Below are 13,797 nucleotides of genomic sequence, written 5' to 3'. Positions count from 1 at the left end.
CTGGGACAGAGTTTTAAAGGGCCAACATTTTCATAAAAAATCCATTTTAAAACAAAGATGACTGTAATAGCACATTTTTACACCTCTGTTATCAGTAGGTTTTGGTAGTTTTAGATTCTGAAGGATTTTAAGTTGTTTGAAGCTGTGAATTCTTGTCTGGGACAAGACTGTTTTCTGACACAGAGAAAGAGTGTCCATGCTGACCCCTGTGAACCACCAAAAGCACCAACAATGGACACGTGAGCATCAGAACTGGACCACGGAGCAATGGAAGAAGGTGGCCTGGTCTGATGAATCATGTTTTCTTTTACATCACGTGGATGGCTGGGTGCGTGTGTGTCGCTTATCTGGGGAACACATGGCACCAGGATGCACTATGGGAAGAAGGCGAGCCCGTGGGCAGTGTGATGCTTTGGGCAATGTTCTGCTGGGAAACCTTGGGTCCTGCCATCCATGTGGACACGTACCACCTACCTAAGCATTGTTGCAGACCATGTACACCCTTTCATGGAAACGGTACTCCCTGATGGCTGTGGCCTCTTTCAGCAGGATAATGTGTCATGCCACAAAGAAAAACTTGTTCAGGAATTGTTTGAGGAGCACAATAACAAGTTTGACATGTTGACTTGGCCTCCAAATTCCCCAGATCTCAATCCAATTGAGTCTCTGTAGGATGTGCTGGACAAACAAGTCCGATCCATGGAGGCCCCACCTTGAAACTTCCAGGACTTAAAGAATCTGCTGCTAACATCTTGGTGCCAGATACCACAGCACACCTTCAGGGGTCTAGTGGAGTCCATGCCTCGACGGGTCAGGCAACCAACACAATATTAGGCAGGTGGTCAGAATGTTATGCCTGATCGGTGTATATTTCATCTATATGAATCCATTCATCCATCCATCCATTTTCTGTAACCGCTTATAAAGAATAATAATGTAATAATAATAATAATAATGATAATAATAATAATTGGATTTAGAATTAATAATAGAATTTTTAGCCCCCAAAATGGAATTAGAGTGTTGGTATTTTTCCAAATTAAAAAAAAAATCATATTTACTTAAAAACTTAATGAATGAATTTAACTTTTATCCAGTGTTTTCAGAGGCTGCTTTTAAGGTCTGTCTGCTGGTTGTCCTGTGGTCCTGTCTGTATGTCCAGCTGGTGGACAGCATGAGACTCATGGCAGTGATGGCCATCTCTGAGTCCTCTGTAGTTTGATTGTCCTCCTGTGTCTAAAACTTGTCTTTTTGAATGTGATAGATAATTCCTCCTCTGGCAGACAGCTGTGAGTGAGCAGCTGCTGCTTTACTGTCTACACTTTGGGGGCGTGGCTGACCGCAGATGTAGGAACAGGAAGTGTCCTATTATGGGATGGTGTCGCTCACATAAACTTCCGGTAGGGTGTGAGCTGGAAGCTGGGTCTCTGTCTGGAACAAAAAGACTCAAATATTTTAGTTTTTCAGTCGTCTTTTACAAACGGTAAGTGTCTTTACACTTCACCTCTGTGTCCTCATAACTCGTGTCTTTGTCTCCTGCTCCTAACGCGTCTGTTGTGTTGTTGTCGTTCCGTTGGAACGTTCTACTGTGTTCCTCTGACTGCAGACTGTTCTAACTACCGTTCCACGCTGTTTGTTTGTGGACCAGTGTTTTCAGAACCATGTCCAAGTCTCTGAAGAAGATCGTGGAGGAGAGTCGGGACAAGAACCTCCCGGAGGTGGAGATGTGCGACAGAGGAATCTCCAACATGCTGGACATCCCGGGACTCTGTAAGACTCACTGCACTGCACCGGCGCTTTTAAACTGCTCTTATAAGCGCTTATAAGTTTTATTAAGGCTTCTGGTAGACATGAAGAGTCTTCAGAGACGTGTCAGAACATACAGACATGTCTCACTGCTGATGACGTCATCGCAGCACGCCTCATCTGCGTGTAAAAAAAAAAAAGAAAGAAATTCCATGGTCTATAAATACTCCATTACAAGTAAAATATTCAAACTCAACAAATTCTGCAAATAATACTGAAGTTAAAGTACAGAAGGACAAGTAATGGTATTGTCACATCAGAGAATATTATATTACTCTGTTTTTATCACTAATGAGTGAAAGGAACAGTTCACCCCAAAATCAAAAATCTATATTTTTTCTCTGGCCTGCTGTGTTTATCCATCTATGCTGTTTTGGTCCGAGCTGCTGAGTGCTGGAGATTTGGGCTTCAGAGATGTCTGTCTTCTCTCAGATATAATGGAACTAGATGGCACTAGTCCTGTGATGGTCATAACACCCCCAAAATACATTTTAAGATTTAAGAGAGAAAGTAGTAGTACTTAGTTTATACTAGAAAGACAGTAGGTTCTGGTAGATTGTACTTGTTTGCTCGTAGAAAGAAAGTTGTTCTTGAAGATGATACTGTAGAAAGAAAGTGGTAGTACTTCCTTTTGTAGTAGAGAGAAAGTAGCTCCTACATGAAACTTCTTACAGTGAGGTCTGTGAATTACTTCAAGTAACCGGTTCATGATTTCTGGAAACAGACGCTGATGTTGAATTTTCCAAATGTATTTTTGGTGCTTTGAGCATCACAAACCAAGTGCCATTTAGTCTCATTATAATGGAAGGAACACAGACATCTAGACAGTCGATATCTCCAAAACTCAGCAACTCACACAAAAACTGTCTAGATGGATAAACAGCACTACAGTCCAGAGGAATAATATGTCTTTTTGATTTGGGGGTGAACTGTCCCTTTAAAAGAAATGCATCTTTGTACCTACAAAAGTAAGTTGATAGTGTGTTTGGAGCACAACAGCCCCCCAGGAGAGGTGAACTCCTGTGATCACGGGTGTGTTTGAATGTGCAGGGTGATCATGTCTTACAGAGGCTTTATTAAATCTGCATTCTGTTTTCCTGTAATCTCCTACAGTAGAGGTTTAAACATAGAAGAGGGCAGATATTCCTGTTTTGAAACAGCTCAGAATATTTTGGGAGAACAGTGCACTGTGTAATCTGCTTGTTATCTTTGAACAGCAGCTGCTCTGGAGGAACATATGTATTATGGACAGGAAAGCTTTTTCTTTGGCCTTTAAATGAAAGTCTTAAGCTGCCAGAATAAATGACAAGCAAACAAACAAAAAACTTGAGCAATGTAATTTTTGATAAATGAAACTGTGACCTGCATTAGTGCATTAGTCTTACTGTTTTTGTTGTGTTTTTTTAAATAATATTCTCTGTCTGATGATCTTATCTACATTATATAAATGTATTGTACCACATACATTTTTTTTCACTTGTTTGACAAGTGGGTCAGAAATCTTATATTGTGTCAATTATATTGTGTCACATTTGATTCTCTGGTTTGATTTAAGCCTCTGATAAACTGGCTAAAATAAAATAACTCTTCTATTTTTCTGTCTCTGAAAGGACTGCCATCTGCTCTTGTTTTTTTTCTACTTTTAGAACATGAAGAAAAGTTTGATTTCATTTCAGACTGGCTCTTTATCAGGCTTGTTTCTTTGAGGAAATATCTTTAGTCTCACCCACAGGGTAGTAAATGTAATGGATAATGTATAGTGAACAGATCATTCTTGTGAAATAAACCTTGATGGGGTGATGGCACCTAGCTTGACAAAACCTAAAACCCCAGTCAGAGATAACAAGTATCACAATGGTGATTATCAACTTTTACTGAGGCTTTCTTCTTCAGACTCTGTGTATGCTCAAATAAAAATGGGTGTTTGCTGCATCATGTGAGTCTTCTTTTCTAACATGACAGCTGCACATTAAAAAGTTAAATTTCACACAGCAGATTTAAATATGATGCTGTCGGCCTGACAGTGTACCATGACAACAGATGTGCAAATCACTTCAGTTTTTGGACAAATCAAAGTAAAATGCATGGAACTGATTGAAGATTTTCCCCGATAAATAGGATAGACTAATCAATTTTCTAGTCGGTGCTCTGAGCTGCAATATCAGCAATGGACTTTAAATCATAAATAGTATTCAAAGTGTCTGTAGTTGTTTCATTATTCTTTTAGTGTGTGGATGATGAACTGTGTTAAAGGGTTAATATGACCTGAAGCAAACAGGGAAAAAAAAAGATTCATAAAGACTTTGGTTAAAAAAAGAATTTGCTGAAGAGCAGTGCTTTTTTTTTTAAAATCTGAAACTCTGAACATAACATGCTCCTGACCAGCTTGTGAGTTTACCTTTGTGTCAATGAAAATTCTGACTTTAAACTCAACATGCTTTGCTAACACATTAATGTCACTTCGTAGTACAGCGCTCTGCATCAGTCTGAAAGAGTTTATTTCACAATAATGACCTGCTCACTGTACACTATCCTGCTTATAACAAGATTATTTACCAACATAAGTCAATAAATTGGCACAAATGTTGATTTTAAAAATGATTTTATTGTTCCTTCAGAGTCTGTGATTGGAACTGTGTCCATTGCAATGGCCTGTTCTTCATAACAACTGTCTGCTATAGAGAAATAACAGACCTCAGAATACTGCGATTGACCAATCAGAATTGAGTATTTAACAGAGTCATATATTAAATGCAGTATACTATTTTGCTGTTGTAATGGTTTTTGATAATGGGAATTCTGTTATTAATGTTAGTCATGATACACTTTTTATAACAGTTAAAAAAAGAATCACTTCTCTGGTAGTATATCATTGATTGTGGTCCTGTTGATATGTTGTGTGTCTGTCAGACACCTGAGTAAACAGACTGCTGTGTTGACTTGATGCTCTGTGTCATTTCAGTCACTCTGTCCAACATCACTCAGCTGGTCCTCAGCCACAACAAGCTCACAGGTAAGCTGCTCCCTCCCTCTGTCCTCTGCTGTCTGTCTCACACACCAGCTCAGAGTGTCAGACGGTGAAAGAGTCTGTGCAGCCAACATCACTCTCCACACTGAGCAGGCGCTGTGTCACGTGTAACAAGACTGATTTAAAGAAGACCAAAACATTTTATCATAATGAGTAAGCCTCAGTGGGGCACCAGAATTATGTAGCACTAACGCATGAATCTGTACATTAGATGAAGTCGAGTGATCAGAAAATGGACAACAGTACTTGCATAACTGAACTTCAATTCCCCTCAAGGCACCACTTTTATAAAGTGAATTCAGTCTCAGTTCTGGATGTAATGGATAGCAGAGGGGTGGACTGTGTTCACAGATTTTAAGACTTTAAACTCAACTTTACAAAATCAAAAAGACTCAGGAAGTGTCAGTCTGCTCTGTCCTCTCCTGTAAACAGGCTGGTTGTTCCATTTCCAGTCCAGTCCAACATATTTGTATACAACCACCAAGTCCACCTGCTCCCCCAGAATGTTAATGGCATCATTATCATCCTTGTTCTCCTGAAGTCTAACACCACCTCCTCTCTTCTGTCTGTGTTTCTTTAATATTTTGTTTAATATGTTTCTTGATCTTTTTCTTGTTTTTTTGTCCTTCTTCTTCTTGATCTTTTTCTTCTTGTTCTTTTTATTTTTGTTCTTTTTCTTGTTCTTTTTCATCTTGTTGTTCTCTTTGTTCTACTTGTTTTTGTTCTTCTTGTTCTTGTTCTTCTTCTTCATGTTTTTATTGGTAAATGACAAGCTAACTTTAAAGGTGCATACCACCTCTATCATAGTGTGTGGATGCTGCACTTGTGAAATCAATGAAAGCAAATAAACTTTTACAGTACAACAGTACAGTTTGGTGAGTGTGAGAATTCTCAGTCAGAAGAAAGATCAAGTGAGTTTTGATGTAAAACAACCCCAGTAAGCAACAGGTCAAAACTGTGTGGCTGACATGAGTTAAAATAGTTGGTGCAGTGAACTTTCAAGAGTTGTAAAAACCCTGTCTGTGAGCAACTACAAACTGCTGTTCTGTGCTTTGTGTCCATGGATCTGTCACTCAAACTGGCATTGAGTGTCCTGTTTACCTGAAGCAAGGAGTCCCAACACTGTATGGTTTTAACATGGAGCAGATTCTAAACTGTCTGAACACCAGCGTCTCTCACTGCTGTATGCAGGAATGCATCATATGGATTTTGTTCAGCCATTACCTGTAACTTCACATTTTTGTGTTTTAAAAAGAAGTGAATGTAACCTGTAGTGTAGAGAGGGTAAGAAAGGCTCAGATGTAGTGAGTAAAGATGGTTGAATTATTTAGAGCTGTAACAATTAATTCATTGTTAATTGACTATTAATTAGTTGTCAACTGTTTTGATAATGGATTAATTGTTTTGTGTCTTTTTTTTAAGAAATGTCAAAAAATGTCCAATTTCTCTGATTTCAGCTTCTTAAATATAAATATTTCCTGGTTTCTTTACTCGTCTCTGGCAGTAAATTGAATATCTTTGAGTTGTAGACAAAACAAGACATTTGAGGATGTCATCTTGGACTTTTTTTTTTTTACACCATTTTCTGACATTTTATGGACCAAACAACTAATCCATTAACTGAGAAAATAATCAACAGATTAATGAACATTATTCCACAACTCTGACCAAACCAAATCTAACTGACATCACTGTTACAAAACAGACAAAGAACAGTTCAGACTCTTCAAATGTTAGTTTTAGAAGTTCATTGCAACGTTTAAACTTCACAAATATACTTATAACTGATATTTATCTGCTATAATTAAACTATTGGAATAACAAGTAATGTTTATCGTGCATCCCTAGCTAAATGGTTCTAGTTTTATTTTATTTTAAATTAATTCTAAAATCATTTTAAAATCTTCTAAAATATATTCACATCAAACCTATGACAATGCAAAATTCAATGCAAATAATTGTTCATCTGATGAGGAGTTGTAAAGGGGTGGAGACCATAACTCTTCCTGTGGTGTTAGCTGTGTTGTTGGATGCTGTGTTCAGAGTGGAACAGCAGAGATCTTACAGTGCTGAATGTTTTTACTGAGTGCTGACTCCTGGTCAGATGTTGTGACAGTGCAGCCATGTGAGGATATCCTGCTGAGCTGCTTGAGGTGGGCCCCATGGATTTATCACTGTCCACCCTGGACTTGTTGGCTCTGTTCTGCACAACATTCACATGTACATGACTGATGATTTACACCTGAGTAAAACAACAGTTTGCTTCTGTTGTGAATATGGTAGGTCACGTGCTGTGAAACAGAACTTCTGTCCACATTGGGTGGACATCCTGAACAGCAGCTGATTGGAATGAAGTGATGTAATGTTATTTTTCCCCAGCAGAGGTCACCACAGACCCATCAACACATTCACTGTGTTTTAACTGTAAGAAACAACATTTAAATAATAGAATAACAACAGTACCAGTCAAAGGTTTGGACACATCATTTCATTCAATGCTATTGACTTATTTTTTATTATTTTTAGCTACATTGTAGATGAATACAGGTGACATCAAAACTATAAAATATTAAATTATATGGAATTATGAAGTAAGAAAAAATGTTAAATCAAGGCTTTTTAAGAATCTAAACTGTAAAATACTCACACATTTAATAACGTTGTTAACAGATCTTTTCTTGCAAGTGCAGAAGACAGTGTGAGAGTGTTATTGCTTTTTATTGTTGACCCATGCTCTTCTCCTACACACTTATCAACCTACAAGTGTGCAAAAGTTACTCCTTGATATTTTAGATTCTTCAAAGTCGCCACCTTTTGCTTTGATGACAGTTTTTCTCTCTGTAATCTGAAGCTTTTCAGAAATAAATAAAAACAAAGAAAAAACATTTAATGAGAAGTGTGTCCAAACTTTTGATTGGTACTGTAAATCAAGCTCTGGTTGTGTGTGAATATAATTTCTGGGCCATTTGAATGTTGAAAATGAAAATGACATATGCGATATAGTGGAGAACCCTATCACAATAGCAAAGTTTAATATCAAGAATTATTTATCATGTATGTTGTGACTGACTACATGTTGTGTACTTTCACAAAATATTAACCCAAAGAGATTTATTGACAAATAATCATCAGCAATGTGGATATAAGTGAATAACAGAACAGTTAGAACCGTGTAAGTTCAGAAAATTACATCACTTAACTGTCACGATATAATGATACCCAAAGTCTATCACAATATTTAGTCTCATGTCATGATGCAATATATTATTGATGTATTGGCCAGCCCGAGATGATTATAAGAAATACACTATTATAAATCTACAATATTAGGAATAGTCTAGTCGTTTTCTTTTATCTTAATTACTTACTTATGTTCTGGGAAAGCAGAGCTCATACAGTGAACTTAAGAAATTCAATTAAACCTAAAACTGAAAGTGTGCCAAGACAAACTATTTTACTAAAGATTCATAAACCAGTTTTCTGTCTTCTCTCCACTGTGACTCCAGTCTTTCATTTGTCAGTACTTTGTTACTTGTTCAGTTGTTGTAAACTTTGTCAGGACAGTAAAAATATTTTAATTATTATAAAATGATTGGAGCAGTTAGTGTTAGAAGCAAAAATCTCAGACATTGACATCTTTACACCAAATACAAACAAAGAACTGGTTAATGTGGATGTCTGATTTGTATTTAATTCAGGTTAAACATTTTTTGAGGCGCACATCTTCATCAGTGCTCACTGATTCAGTGACATGCTCACCTCCTGATATGTTTCCTAATCTGCTGCTAGAGATGAAAAGATTACACACACCTCACTCTGCCAGTTATTTATAGCTTAGATCAGACAGAAATGGGGATAACATAATTGGCATGTTCACCTGCAGGCACTCTCAAGGTATACTCAGTAACTCCAGCCTTGTAAAGGATGGCTCAGCTGTCCCACCCTGCTGACAGCCCATGAAAGTAGCAGGAAATATCACGGTGTGTTTTGTTGTATCTCTTCCGCTCCTCCAGCTTATCCAGAATCATTTGGCCATCCTACATATACAGCCAGGGGCAGCCAGGGGCTGTATATGTAGGATGTGATTTGTGATATGTGATTTGAAGGCCCCAGGCAAAAACCAATACAATGCCCTTCTCCATTAACACAATCACAGCTAGTGAACACAGACTATTTGCAGCTCTTTTCATTTAACAAAGCCACACAACTATAGAGCCCAAACTTTGAGCTGTTGTCTGATCTCATCTACTAAATTATTGAAGTCATCAGCTTTCAGCAGTGGTATAATGTAAATAAGTACATTTATTAAAGTACTGAACTGAATAACAGCAATGAGGTATTTGTACTTTACTTGACTATTTTAAGTTTTTGCTGCTTTATACTTTATTACCAATCCAAAATATAAACAACAAATAAATGATGGTGTGTCATTAAACTACCCAGAAATATGCTGTATAATGTAGTTTAAATCAGCTCCACATTTACAGCAGCAACATTAAACTAATGAACACATGTATGCATTAATAACTGTAATCCAATTATATATTATTCTCAAATGAGTAATACTAATAATAATTTTATATAGTAATTTTTATAGAATATACACAATGGGAGGGTGCTGAGAAAGTTGTCATCCTAAAAGGTGTGCAATATTCCTATTTTTGTATTAATTTAAATGGCCAGGTTAATCTATATCTCTCTATATTTATTAGCAACAATTTATCTCTAAATAAATATGTGATCAATACTGTCTTAAATAATGATTTAGTCTCTCAGTGTAATGAATTATTGCTTCTTGTAAGTCGTTATAATGTGAATCTTTCCCAAAATAAGTCACTATCTCAAAATAGCGATTTAAATTTTCAAAATTATGAGTTAGTATCTCAAAATAGTGACTTACAGTAATAAGCCATTATTTTGAGAAAATGTTTTCATTGTTTTGAGATACTAACTCAATATTTTGAAATGCTAAATAATAATTTTGAGATAATAACTCATTTTTTCAAGAAAAAATCACATTGCAGTGACTTACAGGATCTTTTTTTTCCCCATCATATTCTACCAATGTATACAGCTGCTCTGTGTGTGGATGGATGAGGAGGCAATGGGCCCCTGGAACATCGCTTTACATTTAGGATGTCCCCTTGTCCTGAGGACAGTAAAAAAAAACACCTGGACACAAAGATTTAGGAAATGGTTACTTTCTGACCTGAAAAATATTCTAGTGACATGTTAACAGTCCCCACAGTGAACGTAAACGACCGCCAGCTCATTCACTCATTAACAGTCAGTCAGTCATGTAGATGTATTGTTTTGACATTTGCCCGGGAACCTGAATTAAACATGTGAACTCACTCACTCCTCAAAACATCTAGTTAACATCATATGATGTAGTAATGTAATTGACAATACGAAAAATAGCTAGCTGCAGGAGACCTGAGGCCAGCCCACTCTCTATTTTATCATCTCTGACAAAGGGGTGTAAGAAAATATCGATACACTTGATTATTGCGACATCATGTTTTGTGACACTGTATTGGTTCTCCAAAACATTATTGTGATATTGTGATTCATGCAAAAATTAATGTCAGTGGTTCAGTTTGTGATTTGTTTAAACCCCTGATGGCGTTCGTTTAAACGTTTTAAACTTATTTGAAGTGTAATGGTGAGTTCATTTCACTTGTGAGGTGTGTCTGGTCACAAAAATTAATCTGCAGTGTTATCATGATGATCATAATTGCTTTGTGATATCTGCGCCATGAAAGTTGCACATGCTACACCAGTTGTCAATACATGTGTTTAAATGATTTGTCATCTAATATGCAGTGTATGAAAGTGTCTAAATAATAACTGCTGTTAAAACATATGTAATTGTGTCCAACCTATTGTCTTAAAGAAGTGGTACCCAAACCTTTTCTGACACCCCCCTTCAGAAACTTCTTACTCTAACTTTGGCTGGGAAAATCTAAACAGGCAAATTTGATTTCATTTCAAACAAAAACAGACACAAAATCAGCTTCTTTGTAGTTGTTTTGTAAGTTTTTGTAGTCGTCTTGAATTTATTTGTAATATTTTCTTTTCGCTTTGAAGTCACTCATGTCCTTGTGTAGTTTTTTTTTTTTTTTAAATCATTTTCCTTGTTATCTTTTTGTGTCTCATTGTGGTCATTTTTGTGTCTCTTTGTGGTCATTTTGCTTCTTTGATGTTGTTTCTGTGTCTCTTTGTAGTCATTTGTATCTCTTTGTGGTTGCGTAGTATTCATTTTTTGTGTCTTTGTGCTTGTTTTGTTCCCCTTTGTTGTCATTTTGTGTCTTGTAGTCATTTCCCATCAGATACCAACACTACATGCTGCCTGTCATGTCATTACCTCCATGCAGGGCTGTGGGGCTTTTCCTCCTCACACACACCAACATACAGACTGATAATCCAGCAACAATCTGACTCACACAAACACACAGCAGGGCTAAGCAGCCCATATGGAAATCAATATTATACATTGTATGGAGGACCTTATAAATACTGTAGGTTTGTCCACCTGGGTACGAGGTTGTGGTGTTCCATTGATTGAGCTCTGGTCAGTGGCCCACAGAGAGACAGAGGGCAGCTAAATGAAATTGATTTTTGACATCCTCTGTGAACCCGCGGGGCCTTTAAAACCAGCAGCTCTTTACTGACTCTCAGACACAACACCGACCATCTATCTGTAAGCACTGGCACTGTGACCTGGCCTTCAGGGCAGCTGTGTCCCTGTTTCATTCTGATACTGGAACATCTGAACAGGTTGGGTGTCTTCAGCCCACCTGCAACACTGCCACTTGTTAAATGTGACCCAGAAGTTTTTCCTCGCCCCTGCTGTCTCACTGCTTGCTCTTTGTGGGGTCTTTGTGAATAATATTATAGAGTACAGTCTACCCCTGTTCTATATGCACAGTGCCCTGAAATAACTTCTGTTATGACTTGGTGCTAAACAAATTGACCGTTCACTAACCCCCGAAAAAAACAGCAACTGTCCAATCATAGATTAGCAACCATAACTGGGACTGTTATGCTTTCAATTTCTACCCATGTTGAAGGTGTGCAGGAGGCTCTGTGCAGAGCAGTACTCTGTGTTTCATGAGTCTGGATGGTGGCATCTTTTTTGTCGTCTCTCAAAAACGTGACACACAAGAACACACACTTGTTGTGAATGAATTAAACTCTGTCTTCATCTGCTCTTACATGAGCTGCAAACTTTAACAATGGCTAACCAATGCCAGCTTACTAGCTGCAGTAACTTAATCTCTTGCCAAACTTGTTAGATCCCACTGCATCTACATTCGTTCTGTGGGGGTTTGAGGAGGAGGATGTGTGCTGATGCAGAATCATCAGTGACAATGCATCTCTCGCTGGCTCTGGCTCTTATGTTTTTAAATGACTGACTTTTACAGCTTTTAAACATACTGAAATTTGACTAGATTTGTTAATTGAATATATAGACAATATTGTTGATATTTAATTAATGGTATTTATCACCCCCAGTGTTTTGTGGACTAAAAAACTAAACCCGACTGTTAGTCAGCATGAGTGTCAGTTGACTGACACTGGCACCTTTGCTAAATAAAATAATGTTTAAAGGAAAAATGCAAATTGAATTCATTCTCAAAATTATACTGTCTATAGAAAAAGTGAAGAAATGATAAAAAATTATATACTATAAAGTCAACAATTACAAGAAGGTTAAAAAATGTGTTATGATGCTACACCTAAGCACATGCATGTGTACGTGTGCACGCGCACACACGCGCACACACACACACACACACACACACACACACACACACACACACACACACACACACACACACACACACACACACACAGACAGAGGTTCAGCTGATATAGTATCAGTATGCGCAGGCGTCACCTCTCCACCACTCATCTCCTGGCAGCATTCAGGTCAGGGCCTGGTCGGTTTACTCTTCCTTTCACTGCCTCTATCTCTCTTCTTCCATTGATTAGCCTGATAATCCAATAAACTGGCTGCTCTTTGTTATCAGCCCATTGATCTGTGTCCGCCTCTGAGTCTGCATACCAGGGGGAATAAAACTGTAACTGGAAGTGAAGAGACAAACTGCAATCTGTGCTGTTCAAATGTCAACATGTGGAGCAGCGGCCGATGCAGCAGCTTATGGAGTTATTAATTACATGAGGTTTGTCAGGACCCTGCGGCTAATGATGATGAGCTGCTTGTCAGGAATACAGGCTGCTAATGAGTGTTAACCACATTCTGTGAGATGTATTAGCTGGAGATATAACGCTATGAACACGTTGGAGAAGTTTGTGACTGTGTGTGTGTGTTTGTGTGTTCCAGCGGTGCCTGCTAACATCTCTGAGCTGAAGAACGTGGAGGTCCTCAACATGTTCAACAACCAGATTGAAGAGCTGCCAACTCAGATCAGCAGTCTTCAGAAGCTCAAACACCTCAACCTCGGGTATGTCCCGCACACACACACCCTACCTCTCTATGTTCTTGGTAGGTGTCAGGGTTCCTACACACACACACACACACACACACACACACACACACACACACACACACACACACACATATATATATATATATATATATGTATATATACATATATATATACATATATATATATGTATATATATATATATTTATTTATTTATATCTATATATATATATTTATATCTATATATATGTGTGTATATATTTACACACACACACACAGACACACACATATAAAATTCAGAATTTCTGAAAATAAATTAAACATACAAGCAGAGTGTCATTCATGACATTTGGAGCATGGCATGAGAGCATGGGCCACAGCAGGCCTAATGTCATTTAAAAGGAAGGCAAGAATTGCACTGAGCACACACTCCTACATCTGTATGTCACAGCTGCATCACAGCTCTGCTACAAGTTCCTTAGAACTGAAACAATGCAGACATCCAGCAAC

The 13,797-nt window shown here is 37.7% G+C and overlaps 1 protein-coding gene across 2 annotated transcripts in view; it reads left to right on the top strand.

Annotated features, from left to right (window-relative positions):
* Nucleotides 1–1,355: 1,355 nt before the first annotated feature.
* Nucleotides 1,356–13,797, top strand: part of rsu1 (Ras suppressor protein 1) — a 62,145-nt gene continuing 49,703 nt past the window's right edge. Inside the window, exons 1-4 of one of the 2 annotated variants that reach the window (XM_084747659.1) lie at nt 1,356–1,483; nt 1,649–1,770; nt 4,769–4,819; nt 13,185–13,305. In XM_084747659.1, coding sequence (XP_084603785.1) covers nt 1,371–1,483; nt 1,649–1,770; nt 4,769–4,819; nt 13,185–13,305 — 407 coding nt within the window. In that variant the 5' untranslated portion in view covers nt 1,356–1,370. Of the gene's footprint in view, nt 1,484–1,606; nt 1,771–4,768; nt 4,820–13,184; nt 13,306–13,797 lie in introns of both variants that reach the window. The other variant, XM_084747660.1, reaches the window with a different exon arrangement.

Source organism: Lutjanus erythropterus, chromosome 21, assembly GCF_056507025.1.
Source record: "Lutjanus erythropterus isolate fLutEry1 chromosome 21, fLutEry1.hap2, whole genome shotgun sequence".
In the NCBI taxonomy this organism is placed as follows: domain Eukaryota; kingdom Metazoa; phylum Chordata; class Actinopteri; order Lutjaniformes; family Lutjanidae; genus Lutjanus; species Lutjanus erythropterus.
Note: the sequence above shows the minus strand (reverse complement) of the source record. Positions and strands in the feature narration are given on the sequence as shown.